Below are 16,168 nucleotides of genomic sequence, written 5' to 3'. Positions count from 1 at the left end.
ACTTGTACTCCAAAAATGTCAATGTCAAGGAAGATGAAGAAAGGTTGGGGAATATTTGTAAATTAAAGATGACAAAAAGACGTAACAACTGAATGTAACATGTAATCCTGATTGGATTCTGGATGGGAAAAAAGATGCCACAGAACACATTTTTGGTATAGTTGGTAATATTTAAACATGGACTATATATATTTGATTGTATCAACACTAAATTTACTAAGTTTGGTAATTGTGCTGATATGATGTGATGTGATACATATGATGTGATGTGATGTGACATATGCTATGATATGATGTGATATGATATGATATCATATGATATGGGAATATCCTTGTTATTAGAAGATATGTGCTAAAATAGTTAAGAATAAAGAAGCATGATGTCTGCAACTTACTCTCAAATATTCCACAAAAATAATTATTATTGTATATTCATATGCACATACATATATTCGGAGAGAAAGACAAATACAGCAAAAGTGAGAAAATGTTAACAACTGGTGAATCTAAGTGAAGGAAATATAAAAGGTCTTTGTACTATTTAGCAACTTTCCTGGAACCTCAAAATTATTTTAAACTAAAAAGTTTAAAAATTGAAACAAATAAGCAGAGCAGTTTCAGTCAGTTTACACTTGGCAGGTCCCCACAGACACAAGGCAGAGCAAGAAAGAGAAGCTCCCTGAGATCAAAATCTTTTCCTCCCTGTGCTCGAAGAATCACTCGCTTGGATCACCCTGCAAGGGGTTCAGCACAGTCATGCCCAGAGACAGTGCCACCGACCTGGGAACCAGGATGCAGGGAGCATCGTCCCCCTACCACACAGGGTCATGGTCTCAGACTCAGCCTCAGCCCTCTGTCACTCCTACCCCCAAAGCCAGGCATCAAACCCTGTGGGTCCTTCCTCGGCTTTTGAGGCTACTTAGCCCAGGTTCCAACCTAGCTCTCTTGCCTAGAATCCTCGGTCTTTGGGTCCCCCGAGCCCACATACAAGAGCCCCAGACTCCAGACTTCTCTCACTGCTCCCCACCCCATTCCTCATCACACCTGCCCTCCTCTGGATTCCCTGCCAGTTGATACTCGTTACAAATACCAGAGCCTAGAATGTTCTTCTTGAAGGACCCAAGTGCTCAGGGGCTCGGTAATGAAACTGAGTACCCAGGGATGGCTTCTAACGGGCCCTGGACAAACACTGCCCTGTGCCTTGTCTCCTCCCTTTGTGCCCAAGCGTGGTCTCACTCCACCCCTACCCATGATGCCCCTCAGTGAGTCGCTGATCTAAAATGCAGGCTCCACATCTCAGAGCATACTAGACTCAGGGTTGGAGGGAGAGGGGAGCAGCCCTCAGCTGAGATTCCCCACCCACCCAACTCCACCCGCCCCAGTAAGCATTAGACAGCTTGGGGCCCACCTGACAGTTTCCAGTTTGCTGTGAAGCTTCCTAATTTTGTCTCCTTCTCTTCCCTTCCCTGCCCCCTGCCCCAGCCAACATTTCCCTAATAATTCTCAGGTTCCCACAGCCCCTGAGCTGCTGTAGGAGCTGGGGGATGAGGCACCAGGCCATGCAGGTAAAGCCCCTGTTCTGGCCTTGGCCTCACACCATTCCCTGCCCCTTCCCCCAGCTCTCCATCTCTCCTCCCCAAATCCCCACCTCCTCATCACCACCTCTCCACCACCACCCACCTCCTGCCAGTTTTCCTGCCTCAGGAAACAATCTGTCAGTCCCTGAGCTCCAGAACCACCTGACTTCCTTGGAGAAACCCAAGCTCAAGGGCCATTTCTCCTCTCTGCTGGTAATCGCGCCAAATCAGAGGATATTTTATTTGTCCTTCTTACAGCCAGCAAGGAGGACACTTTCTCCCCACTATACAGAAAGGAAAATTGAAGCCAGTGGGAAGGACTCGCCTTGTCCGAGGCGGCCTGGATTGCTGATGGCTTGGCCAGATGTACTGCTCAAGGACCTCCCAACCCACTGCCAGCCTTTGCTGTCTGACCCAGCCTGTCCAGAGCTGTGGGGAGCTGCTCAGAGTCACGGGTCCAGGTGACCACGTAAGCAGCACAATCCAGAAGCTCTGGATTCTGATTTCCCTGAGGGCCACGGCCCCTTGTCCATGCCAGCCCCATCCCTGCCAGGCTGGGCCTCCTTACCTTGGCCCTGGTGCCCCGTGATGAGCAGGAGGAGTGTGAGGGCGAGCGCTTGCCCCAACATCCCTGCAAGACTGGGAGTCAGGCCGGCTCCTCTCCCTGCAGACGCTCTGCCCCACACAGGCTCAGCAGCCGCCCATCAGCCGGAGGGTGACACGGAGCAGAACTGCCTCGCTATCGGGCTCCAGCCACAGTTTCCTCAACTTGAGGCTGTTCTCATCAACTGAATGCTAACAAGGCCTGGAGGAAGCCCCAGTCCCTGGACCTGGTCTGACAGTTCCCACAAGCTAAACTTGTGAAGATTGCATCGTGGGCGGGTGCTCAGAGTTCACAGTGACTCAGAACCAGCTTCAAAATCTTGTCCTGAGCTCTACCCCAGTCCAGCTGCTTTGTTCAAAACAGCAGATGCCCAAGCAATTTTCCAATTCTCTGCGTCTTATGGGCAAGATGAAGAGGACTCCAGGGAAGCCTAACAGCCATTTTCTGAGCCTGTTCCATCCCAACAGACATCGAGAAGGTGGAGGGGAGAGGGCTTGTGAAGAATACAGTCTGAGAAGTGGAACCCCAGATAAGTTAGTGAAATGTTGCAGGAGACAAGCAGCGGGCACAAGAAAAATCTACCAGGCCTGGGGATTCCCTGCCAGTTGATATCAAAGTTTAAGCACGTGCAAATTAAATTTTTTTCATAAAAATTTGCTTTTGCTCTAGTTTCCTATCTGTACTTCTATGTTTCCTCCCTTCTTCTTTTTCTACTTTCCCATAATTGTTCTTTCTTCCTTCTCTCAGCTTCTCTCACCCAGACAGGATGTAGACCTATTTTTGCTGCCCTCCACCCCCAACACACACTTTGATTCCACCCTCCAGCAAGGCCAGGCAGAGCTGGATCCTCTTCACACCCCCAGGGAGGGGTGAAGGCATCTCACCTTCCCCAGAATGCAGTTGCTTTGAGGCTACACTCCAGAGTTCCATGCCTTTTTCTTTCTTCTGCTTTCCCCTTTGCAGAAAATACTTTCAGTTCCCTTCAGTTCAGTCCTGCTTCTCCTTTTCCATCTTTTGATCCATTCCCAGTCACCCTGTCTGAAGCTGGGCTGAGGGGAAGCAGACTGAGAGGCAGCAACGATACTCTGAATCAAACACTGGGTTCGGAGCTGAAGATGTAGACTGAGTTCCAGCCCAGCAGCTCACAACCCGCGTGGCCCTGACCATGCTAATTTTTGAAACTGTAGGGGTCAACAACACTTGGCTCCCATCCCTCACAAGGTTGTCTTCAGAATCAAATTAAAAACCGTACCTAAGAGTATGCATGTAAAGAACTCTGGACAAAGATACAGTTTTGTTAGTTTTTTTAAAAACGTAGACCTATACAGATTTTTCCAGCTGACCTAATGGTTATCAGCTCTCCTCCCCTTTGTCTCCACCCAAGGGGCAACCCTCAGCCCTGGAAAGTTTCCTCATAATTAATCTGGTCATGTGCTTGATGAGATTGTGAAGTGGTACTTGACCAGTTGAGAAATGATGAGTTACAGCATGATGCAATCAGGAAGGGTGCATTTCCTCCCGTGAAAGATGGAGGACAAAGTCCAGCTGTTCAAAGCAACGAATGGACAACATGAATTAGGAATCTGGTTCACTGAGCCCAAACCCAGCACCAGTGCCATCCTCTTCCCACCAGTCTTGTGGGTGTCTTACCATCCCCTGGAAACTAAGCTGGGAGCAGGTAGACAGTTTTGTGTCCTGTGGTCCTTACCATACTCTACCCTATGATACTGCTGTTTGTTCCACACACAGCCCTGCCTGACTCTGAGCTCTTCTACATGATGAAGGCTTTGCTCTCCTCTCTTAGTGTTTCCAGAGCCTGGGCCAGGGCCTGGCTCTTAATAGTTGATTATAGATTGTTGCGTACTGAAGGAATGATGAATTCCCCAGAGAAATCATTTCCTTTCCCTTTGAGATATACTGGTAAACTACATCACCATGGTCCCTGCCTTCATGGAGTTTATATCTTGCCCTTCAGGATCCACATACAGACAGCCCTTCTATGTAATTCAGCCACTTTTGCATGAAGACCCAAGATTCCAGAGTCCACATAAACACAGAAACTCCTATATTCCCAACTCCGATGCATATTCCTCAGGTCTTTGTAAGTCTGTGACATTTAAAGGTCAGTGGCCACCCAAGAATTAAAGTTTCATCAACGCCCATCCTCTCATCCTTCTTTTTCTCAAATCATACTTTTACCATGTTTCACTGAGTGAAGGTCATTCTAGTATACCCCAGCCACAAAGTTGACAAGTCCCCAAGACCACTGTAAGTTTGGAGTTCCTAAAACCACCTTCAGTTTTGATAATTTACTAGAAGGCAATTTAACACTAATTATTAACATGTTAAATACATATGCCCTTTCACCTGGCAATAGCCCTCTTTGAATTTATCCAACAGAAATACTCTCATTAATGCATGAAGATACTTTCACAAATGCCCAAAAGTAAGCAAGGTTCTTCCTTATAGCAAACTGTATGAGGCGGGTGGGTAAAGCTCAGTGATAGAGCACATGCTTAGCATGCATGACATACTGGGTTCAATCCCCAGTACCTCCACTAAAATAAACAAACAAACAAACAAACAAATAAATAAACCAAATTACCTCCCCACCAAAACAAACAAAAAAATTTTAATGAAAAAGAAGCTGTACGAGAAAAAGAAAGAAGCAGACACTAAATAAGAACTCAAGTGCTTTTATTTCCCAACCATCTGAATATGGTCTGGGTTCCTCCTGGAATGAAATCATGGCTGGGTTTTTAACAAGCACAGCCATTATTCTACGCCTTTTTCTGTCTTTCTCAGAAAGACTAGAAAATTGCTTCCCCTTCTATGTGTTTTTATCTCTCTTGAACTTTCACTTACCAGAAGAGAATCAGCCAGTTGTTTATTGGCTGTGATAGCTTTCAGGTTCAGATTAAATGGGAAGAATGCGATATTCCTATAAAGAAGGTGGGAATACACAGGACACAAAATAACCTGGTGGACCTGCATCTGAGTCAAGGACCCAGGAGCTAAAGAGTGCAATGCACATTAGGAGTCATCTCAGAATTTGAACAAGGAACTTGCAATTCCAGCTTCAGCACAGAGAAACAGCTATCCCAATGCAGAGAATTGGAGGCTGTCTCCCTGACACCAACAGTATGGTGTAGGAAATGGAGATCAATCGTTGCTTCTTTGTGCTGGAACAAGATGTTCCCACATGAGAAATGAAGAAAGTTTTCCCAAATTGCAGGAGAAATACATCAATGGATTGCCTTACACGATTTAAAGATAATTAAGTACAAATTTGTCTTTCTATAAAAATGTCTACATTAGTGTCTTTTAATGTAGAGATGATTCAAACAACACATGGCCCACTTATACACAGTTTTTTTTCACTAAATAGGTTCTCGAGTACCATGGGATCTGCGGCTGGTTGAATCCACAGATACAGAACTGCTTATATGAAGGGCCGCCTATAAAGTTATACTCAGATTTTGAACTGCAGTGGGGTGGGGAGTGTCAGAGTCAACATTGTTCAAGAGTCAACTACACAGTATAAGTCAAAATCTGATTTAGCATCAATTTATATACTTAAATTGTTACATTTGACATATTAATATATCAGTGTTTTGCAAAAATGGAAAAGAATACATAATGACTCTAGATGTCCTGCCACTTCATTTGTGAATTATACCTACTCTGTGAATTATAAATTTAAAAGATCAAAATTGAGATTTTAATGATAATTTGTGGAAGCCAGTGTTCCCTTTAATTTTTTACATTGGCACCTCTGAAAACAAGTGCATGTAATCTGAGTTTCATGTTGCAGTCAGAAATGCACGACCAAGCTATCTAGTCATTTTAAAGATATGAACATTCTTTTTTTTTCTTATTGAAGTATAGTCAGTTTACAATGCTGTGCCAATTTCTGGTGCACAGCATAATGCATAAATGAATTTTTTTACATGGCAAACTTTATTCTGGAAGATTTTCTTTTTTTCACATTGTTGTTTGTCTGTCATGTATAATCCATATCGGGGCTAACAGATTCCCTGGTTCTTCGTGCAGTTCCGTCTACCACAGGGGTTACACATGTCCACATACCCACTCATTAGACCACAAAAACTGAAGAGTCTAGATCGGATTTCCCGTCCCCCAAGAGTTCCCCTTTTTATTCCCCCAGCCCACCTCCCTACATAACGTTCATGTGAAGTTCTCCCAGTCTTTCTGACAGACCCTGTTCCAGCAGCCTCTGCTGGTGTTCCTGAGCACATCTGTGTGCTTTCTTCCTGGGAGGGTAGAGACTTGGAGATCACATGCTTTGACCTCCAGCATCTCCCCTCTCTTATCTGATAGTTCTCTGTCTTCCATCCCAGTCAGGGCAATCCGGCACAAGCACAGGCAGTTAGATACACCAATTAATGTCCAAAAGCACATTGGTCTCATTCCAAATGATGCTTCTGAGGCATCATTTCAGAGGTATAATTCCTTAGCAGACACTTTTGTTGCCTTGTGTCTTAATTCTAGTAATTCTTCCCAGCCTATATCAAAGAGCAACTTTTGGGTCTTGGACTTCAGAAATTTTACTCTGACTCACTTCCTCAAGTCTGAAAAATACCATTTTATCTTTCACATCTAGCCTATTTATATTTTCTAAATGCTTTGGCTCCTCCTACCCTGTTCTCCTTTTTGCTCTTAGTTTGTCAGATCTTTAAAAATCTACAGTTCAGTTGCCAATTCTGCCTACACATTTTTTTCTTAGTATGGTAGTCATGTATCTTACATTCTTTTTTGTGTATAGATATGTGTGTGTATACGTATGTATGTATACACGTATATATATAGTGACTCAACATACATTTTTCTTTCCAAAACAGTCTCCTGAGCACGTGTTTTAATTACTTAAAACTTCCACCCCGCTTGTGAGAGGAGGAACAAGTTGTAATTCCACCAGCCTGAATCTTTAGATACTATCAATGAGATAACATGACCCATACGTAATGTTTAATACAAGACAATGAAATTTCCCGTTTTTCTGTCATTTCAACCATTAGTGACTTTCCAAGATTCAGTTGTATATTTGCCTCCTGGAGCATGAAAGCTGTTGGGTTCTGCCCGGAGGGCGCAGTGCAGAGAAATCATGCAGGAGAGTCATGGAAGCTTAGTCTTGGAGAGCTGTTTTCCCCATTCTTCTGGAAACATGCTGTAGGAGCCTACAGTTGTTCACTTCCTTGTAATTTCAAGATAATGTCAGCAAGAGAGATTGTCATCCTTTCACTCTCCTCAACTTCCCTGTGATCCCAAGAAGATCCCAAGCATTCTGTAGGTGAATTTGGCGTATTAATTACCAACAGTTTTACCCAACCTTGTTTCCTCTGAATCATCAAAATCCTGAGGAATGTGGAGTGAACTGGTCTGACAGTGAGAATTCTTCATAGTAAAGCTCAGTTGTCCGCAGCAAAAGACCCTAGCACAGGAAATAACCGTAACTAATATAGACTATAACACCTTTCTTATTTCCTAGCTCTATGGTAATCATTTGAGAACTTCTGTTCCTCAAAAGATACCATGAGTAAAGTAAAAGTAAAAGATACGCATTGAGAGAGCATATTAGCAACACATATAACCAACAAAGGATTTATATCAGTTAATACTAATATGTGGGGGTGGGTTATAGTTCAGTGGTAGAGTGTATGCTTGGCATGCACGAGGTCCTGGGTTCAATCCCCAGTACCTCCATCAAATAAATAAATAAACAAACCTAATTACCTCCCCCCACAAAAAAAAAAATAATAATATATAAGGAAATTTTATTAATCAATAAGAAGATAAGAGAAAGATAATCAAATAGAAAATTGTGCAAAATATATATACAAGCATCTTGTAGAAAACTCATATGGCCAGCAAACATATGAAGAGATATTTAACCTCACTAGAAATGGGGAAATGCAAATTATGAACATTTAATTAACAAAAAGAAAGGTTGATAATACCAAATATTGAAGAAGACATGTATTGATTATAACTGTTATATATTGCAGGTGGGAGTATAAACTGGTACAAATGGGAGGGGGTGGGGAGTGATACTACCTTGTAAAATGGAATATTCATAAACTCTAATGATTCAGAAATTTGAATTTTAGTCATATCCTCAAGAGAACTTTAGCACATAGATACCCGGAAATGCATACAACAATGTTCCTAGCAGTGTTCCTTTTAATTGGAATAACAAAACAAATGCTCAAAAAAGGGGCAATAGAAATATAAATGTGGTATATTCACACAATGGAATATCAATAGCATTGAATATAAATGAATAAATGTGCAGCAATATAGAAGAATCATAGTTACATAATATAGGAAAAATTGTGTCCCCAAAAAACAACATATAATATAATAGGATTTTTATAGTCTAAATACAAATTAAACAATGTTTCATTCAGACATAGATGTGATTGCCAGTATGTGTGTGTGATTGTTAACTGTATTTTAAACAACAGAATGACTACTGTCAATTTCTCCCCTTATGTCTGTTATGTTTGCATTTCTTTCTCTTTTTTGTGTGTGTATCTATTATAGATTTTTGGCTTGTGGTTACCGTGAGGTTTATCTATAGCTATATATATGATTATTTAAAGTTGCTGCTCTCTTAATTTCAAAAGGAATTCTAACAACCTTGAATTTTTACTCCCCTTCCCACCATGATTACTGTTTTCGACCTCACCTTTTACATATTTTTCTTTTGTGTATTCTTTACTTATTGCAAATGTATAGATAATTTTACTACTTTTGTCTTGTAACCTTCCTAGTAGTTTTGTACATGGTTTATTTACTACCTTTACTGTATATTTGCCTTTACCAATGAAATTTTACCTTTCATAATTTTCACGTTTCTAGTTGTGACCTTTCCATTGTCACTTAGAGAAGTCTCTTTAACACTTCTTGTAAAGTTGGTTTGGTGGTGCTAAACTCTCTTAGCTATTGCTTGTCTCTAAAAATTTTGATATCTCTATCAAACCTGAATGAAAGCTCTGCCAGATACAGTATGTTTGGTTGTAGGTTTTTCCCTGTCGTCACTTCCAATATATCTGCCATCCCCTTCTAGCCTGCAGAGTTTCTGCTGAAAAGTCAGCTGATAGCCTTATGGTAATTCTCTTGTACAAAACTTCCTGCTTTTCCCTGGCTGTTTTTAATATTCTCCCTTTATCTTTAATTTTGACACTTTAATTATATTGCAACTTGTTGTGGTCCTCTTTGGGTTGATCCTGTTTGGAATTCTCTGTGCTTCCTGGACCTGGATGACTGCTTTCTTCCCCAGGTTAGGGAAGTTTTCAGCTATTATGTCTTCAAGTATGTTCTTAGCCCCTTTCTCTCTCTCTTCTTCTGGGACCACTATAATATAAATTTTAGTATGCTTGATGTTGTTCCAGAGGCCTCTTAAACTGTCCTCATTTCTTTTTATTCATTTCTCCGTTCAGTTTCAGTGATTTCCTCTACTCTGTCTTCCAGCTCACTGATCCATTCCTCTGTCTTATCTGATCTACTATTGATTCCTTCTAGTGTATTTTTCATTTCAGTTATTGCATTCTTCATCTCTGTTTGGTTTTTCTTTACATTTTTCTAACTCTTTGTTAAAAACTTATAACTGCTCATTCTTTCCATCCATTCTTCTCTCAAGTTCTTTAATCATATTTCTAATCATTAGCTCGAGCAGTTAATCGGGTTGATTACTTATCTCCACTTCACTTAGTTCCTCTTCTGGGGTTTTATCTTGTTCCTTTTTCTGGAACATGTTCCTCTGTTGCCTCATTTTGCCTAGTTTGCTGCTTCTATTTCTGTGTATCTGGTAGGTTGGCTATGTTTCCCAATCTTAGAGAAGTGGTCTTTTGTAGAAGATGTCCTATGTGTCCCAGCAGTGCACTCCCCTCTGGTCACCAGGGATATATGTTCCAGGGGTGTCCCTCTGTGGGCTACGTGGGCCCTTCTTTTGTGGTGAGCTGACTACTGTAGGTGATCTGGTAGGCTTGGCTTGCCCACAGTCCATTTGGTTCCCAGGCTCTGCCTTGTATGGAGGCTGCCAGCAGGTAGTTGGTGGGTCCAGTTCTTGGCATGGTTAGCTGCAGATTCCAGGGTGTCTCAAAGCTGGTGCTGGCCTGCTGGTTAGTGGGGCTGGATCCCAGGGGACCCAACTAAGGGGCCAAGGTGTCTCAGGGCTGGTGTTGGCCTTCTGGTGGGTCAGTTGGGTCCTGCCATGGCAGGCTGCAGGGCTGCAGTGGTCCTGGGCTGATGTGTCCCTGGTAAGGGGGGTCAGGGCCCAAAGGATCCTGGGTCTGGTGCCTGCCCATCAGTATGTGAAACTGGCCTTGGGGCTAGTTCTTGCCTACCAGCAGGCAGGGCCAAACCCTACAATTTCTGGCTACAGAGCTCTGGGGGCTCTGGGGTTACTGCCTGCACACTGGTGTGTGTGGCACGGTCCTGGGCCCTCTGGTGGACAGGCCATGTCCCAGGATGGGTGTGAGCTCAGAGGTCTTATGGCAGCCTGCTTGCTGGTGGGTAGGACTGTGTCTGCGCCCCACTAGTTGATTGGCCTGAGGCATCACAGTATTCGAGTTCACAGGCTGGCAGGTGGGGCAGGTTCTGGGGTTAATAACCCAGAGGGAGGATTATAAAACAATGCTTGCCAGCACCAGTGTCCATGAGGTAAAACAAGTTCCCAAAAATAGCCAGTGTCTGTCCCCAGGGTGAACGCCAGTTACCTCCTGCCTCTTCAGAGGGCTCTCTAAGATCAGCAGGTGGGTTGACCCAGGATCCTTTCAAATTACTGCTTCTGCCCTGGGTCCCTTAAAAGGTACATGTACATCTTTTAAGAGTGGAGTCTCTATTTCCCACAGTCCTCTGACTCTCCCAAAAGTAAGTCCAGCTAGTCTTCAAAGTCAAATGTTCTGGGAGCTCATCTTCCCAGTGCAGGAACCCCAGGCCGGGGAGCCTGATGTGGTGTTCAGACCACTTGTTCCTTGGGAAGAATGTTTGCAATTGTGATTACGCTCCCATTTTGGGGTCATCCACCCAGGGCTATGAATCTTGACTCTGTCAAGACTCCACCCCCTTCTACCCATCTCCTTGAGGTTCCTTCTTTATGTCTTTAGTTGTAGATCTTTTCTGCTAGATTTCAGTCTTTCTCATCAACAGTTGCTCTGTTGTAATTTCAGTGTGCCCACGAGAGGAGGCGAACTCAGGCCACGATTTTGGCCCGAGTAAGTCTAAACAACAGAATGACAAACACAAATTCAGACAATGACAATGTAAAGGAGCAAGGGATAGGTTTAAATAAGTTATTGATAACATTCTAGTTCTTGGGTTGTATAGTGGTTTGTAAGTGTCCAAGGCATTATGGAAAAAGGGAGGGAGGGAGAGAAGGCTGATCTGTCCCCCATGCATCTCTGCTGTTTGTTACCAGAAGGAAATAATCACTTATATCACTTCATAAGAAAATTTTTCAGGTAATCATTAGGGTTGTTGGCTGTGATTAATTCTCTTGTTTTTGGAGGCACAAGGAAGACTGCACCTCTTCTCTGTAAAGTTAAACAGGGCCATGTGACTTGTTCTAACCGAAAAATGTAAGCAGAAGGGGTCATTTTCAGGCTGAAGGCTTTACCAGGCAGGGCACGAGTCTACATAGCCTTTTTCTAGCCTCAGGAAATAACTAAAACATGCGGCACTGGCTTGGTGATATGTTTATAGCTGATCAAGTAACTAAAATTGGAGGTTATAAAGGTGACATTCTGTGTTCTGTTGTAGGGAAAATGCTAAATGCATCGCCTATGTATTCTGTTCATTAAGAAGAGACATCCCAGCCAGCTGTCTGTGTTCAGGAGACTTCCCACAGAGACTAGAAAAAACAGGAGTCGAATGATCTCTGTCCCAGAGAGGACATCGAGGCTGCTGCCGGTGGGAGCCCAGCCCTCCTGCCCCGGACGTCAGTGCTCAGGGTGACCGCTGACCAGAGAGAGTACCCGTGGCGGGGAGAGGAGTGGCCTTAGTGAGGGCTAGGGATGGTCCAGGATTCTTCCAATAACCGCCCCCTGCCCTTGCTCTGCACAATATCTGTGCAAACCCTGGCCAGGGGCAGGGAGGTCGAGTTTTGCTCTGAAAAGCTAAACCTCTGGTTGAAAATGACACCTTGTGTTTCTCAAGCCATCTCAGCTCCAAAAGTCTTCCACAGAATGTTTCTGCACACAAGCTTCACCCAAGTCAGGCAACTAAACATTCTGTCCCAAAGGCTAAGCATCCAACAATGGTGCTTTTGAAACTCCAACCCTTGCAATTCAGTCCTCAAATGTATGGAGTGTCTGCACCTGGACAGAGGGTCCTATAGCTCTGGCCCCAGAGACTCAGCAAGGTAAGGTCACATTCCCACACACATACACACGCTCACACCATAGTCATACCACACACACACACACACACACGACCCTAAGCACTTTCCCCTGAGCCCCGCAAGGACTCACATGCTCCATTTCACACCCAGTGACTCACTCCAGTACACAGACTCTGACTGCTTTCTCATTATTAAATACACAGTGAATTCCTTTGAAAACAAGAGACAGAAAACAGTATTAAGGAACATGTTAGAAGTAGTCCATTTAGGTCACCTGAAACATTCTCTGTACCCAACACTCCAGCCTGACTGGTCAAGCCCAGCACCTCTGTGGACTCAAACCTGGCCAAGAGGGACATTTTCCCTACCTCAGAGACCAAGAGCCTATCCTCAGAGACGGCCCCAGAGGCTTGTAAGAAGAAACTCAGCCACACAAGAAAGTCACCACCAAACACCTCCAAGGGTGCAGCGGCTGTGTTAGCAGATATATTCCCTCCAGCTCTCTTCACAATTTTCTCGTTCTCCTTTAAAGTCTCAAATCCCAAACACAAATAATGACTGGTTTAAATTTTATATCATAGGCTCAGCCTCCATGAAGGATATGATGCTTCGACTTTGGATTTGCTAAAATAAACCAATGGTTACCCAACACAATTGAAATAAAACTGTCTCACCGTCGTGTTGGTCGTTCTGCCCTGGTCCTAACAAGTTACCGAGGGGCTAATAGTGTGGTTGCCGGGAGTAAAAAGTCTGGAGCCAAATTTCCTCATTCCAAATGTTGACTCTCCCACGTTATGCTTTGTGACCTTGGGCATGTCCTTGAACCTGGCAATGCTTCAGTTTCCTAATCTGTAAAATAGATCTAATAATAGTTCAGACATTAAGTGGAGTCATGCAGATTAAATGAGACAACACACATAGCACTCAGAGAAGACAGCCAGGCTGTAGTAAGTGAAGATAACTGTTATCTAACATAATTGAATTTATCATCTTTCCTATTGTGAGTTCGGAGGAGCATTAACTCACTCTGGCCAAGGGGTGAGTAATAAGATGCTGTTTTCTGGGCATCACCAAAATCATAGACTATAGGTACTGCCAAGCTGTTGTCAGTCCAACACTCTCATTCTCCATAGTACTGGTACAAGAAAGTCATTCTGGGGCGAGGGCATAGCTCAGTGGTAGAGCACAGTGTTTAGTATATACAAGGTCCTGGGTTCAGTCCCCGGTACCTCTATTGAAAATAATAGTAATAATGACAAATAAACTGAATCACACACATACCCCCAAGAAAAAAAAAAGAAAGAGTTAAAAAAAAAAAAAAAAAAGAAAGTCACTGAGTGAGGACAATAGCTTTGGCTGTCTCAGGGATGCTGCCATTCCTAGAAGGGAAAGGGGAAACAATGTTTTCTCAGCAACCGAGATTATTTCAAAACCAGTCGAAATAAGCTTCTTTCCATTTTGCTGATCACATTCACTCAGGAGCATCCCTGAGACAGTTGTCTCTAGGAATTACCTAACCTTGAAAGGGGCAGTCCCTCCAGGATAAGTAAGGCCCCAAGATGTCAAAGCATCAGAAAATTAAGGGATGGACTCTTTTGCGCCATTATAAATCCAGCTCCATGCAACGCTCCACCATTGCTGCTGCACCAGCTCCTTCACCATGGAGGACATGAATAAGTACAGCAACACAGAGGAATTTGCAGAGGGATGTAAGATCAACACAAGCAAGAATCAGCAGGATGACAGTAAAATATTTATTAGAGCCTTGAGCTGGGATCCAAGCAAGAAAGAGCTGACTGAATATTTGTCTCACTTGGGGAAGCTGTAGACTGCACAGTTAAAACAGACCCAGTCAAGAGAAGATCACGAAGTTTTGGATTTGTGCGGCTAGTGTTCATAAGGTATTGGGAGTGAAAGAACACAAACTGGATGGCAAATTTATAGACGTCCCCCACGAAGGCCAAAGCTTTAAAAGGGAAGGGGCAATATATATTTGGTCTTCATCCATAGTTCTTGGTTTACAGCTCCCAAAGCCCTTGGAATTTCCTGAGTAGTAAGAGCAATGGAATAATATTTGGTCCCTTATTCTCGGGTCCTGAAAATGCTTCAGGGAAAGTGCTCCCACCCAAGGGTGGGGGCTGGTTGAGAACCAACCACGTAATTAGAGGATGAAAACTTTCAGTCCCACCCCCTGGCCTCCAGGGAGGGAAGAGGGGTTGGAGGTTGAATCAATCAATGGCCAATGATTTGATCAATCGTGACTATGTGATGAAACTTTCATAAAAACCCAAAGGTCAGGATTTGTAGAGCTTCTAAGTTGATGAACAAGTGGAGATTGAGGAGAGCGGTGCCTAAAGAGGGCATGGAAACTGCACCCTCTTCCCCATGTACCTGTTCATCTGGCTGTTGTTTCACATCCTTTAATATCCTCTTATAATAACTTGGTAATCTGGTAAGTAAAATGTTTCTCTGAGTTCTGTGAGCTGCTCTGGCAAGTTAATTGAACCTGAGGAGGGGGTTGTGGGAACCTCTGGGCTTTCAACTCGTGTCTGAATTGCAGGGTGGTCTTGTGGGACCTTTTACCTGTAGAATCTGATTTCTGTCTCTAGGCAGAGAGTGCCAAAATTGAGTCAAATGCACACACACACACCCCGGAATAAGGTCTAAGAACCTTATTGGAGCCCATGGTGGTGATCAAAAGTACAGCGGCTATGCAGATATGATCATACTTGGTATAACTATGTGAAGTATGGATGTGGACATGGATATGCAGACAACAGCGGCCAATAGAGGCCTTATGGCAATGCATCTCAAGGGGGTGGTGATCACCAAAACAATTTCCAGCCTTACTAATGGGGGGCATTGGAGAAAACAGGAGGAGATGCTAAGATATTAATGACTGGCCTTCTGTTGCTCTAAGATGAGTATTTTGTAAAAGATCTTCTGCTGTACAATGTATAAAGTCACCAATTGATTTTCTTTGTTTTTACTTTGTCTTTTGTTATCTGTGTTATGGCTTAACTTGGACTTGTGTTTACATAAATTTTTTGTATGATTTCATGTTAAATAAATAAATGCTTCTGTCAGGGAAAGGGAAATTTCCCCCCTATCCTTCTTGAATTCTTTTGGCTGGTTTAATAATTAAATTGACACAAAACAAGCAAATTATCAGAGGGAAATACAAATTTGTGTGCACAGAGGTCTCAGTAATGGGACCTCCGAAGTGGCCAAAGTAGGCAGCTTTTATACTTTTTAGACAAACGATAAATTTGTGAGGAACTTATAGGCCAAAGAAACTTAGCTTTTGGTGCTTAATTAGTGAAGAATCTACACAGTTTCGGCTGTGGGTAGTAAATTAGTAAAGAAGTAACAAGGTTTATTTATACACACTTCTTGGCTCTGAATTCCCCATCTCTGGTGATGAGAGTGTCTTTCTACCTCCAGATGCGGAAAAGGAAAAAGAAAAAGAAAAGAAAGGAATGGTTAGTATAACCCCACTCCCACAGACTGAGTTTGGTGCACCCTAAATATACTTCTGTCATCAGACTCATTAAACTACACCATAATAAATTTTTTGTTGATTTTCACCTATTAGACTTAATTCTTGCAGGCAAATAGTCTCCT

The 16,168-nt window shown here is 43.2% G+C and overlaps 1 protein-coding gene across 1 annotated transcript in view; it reads right to left on the bottom strand.

Annotated features, from left to right (window-relative positions):
* Positions 1-2,622, bottom strand: part of CD244 (CD244 molecule) — a 29,306-nt gene extending 26,684 nt beyond the window's left edge. The window contains 1 exon segment of the mRNA XM_014562214.2: positions 2,146-2,622. Coding sequence (XP_014417700.2) covers positions 2,146-2,206 — 61 coding nt within the window. The 5' untranslated portion in view covers positions 2,207-2,622.
* Between the last annotated feature and the right edge of the window lie 13,546 nt (positions 2,623-16,168).

The sequence above is a fragment of the Camelus ferus genome, chromosome 21 (assembly GCF_009834535.1).
Source record: "Camelus ferus isolate YT-003-E chromosome 21, BCGSAC_Cfer_1.0, whole genome shotgun sequence".
In the NCBI taxonomy this organism is placed as follows: Eukaryota; Metazoa; Chordata; class Mammalia; order Artiodactyla; family Camelidae; genus Camelus; species Camelus ferus.
The sequence above is the reverse complement of the archived record's forward strand: the minus strand, read 5'-3'. Positions and strand labels throughout refer to the sequence as shown.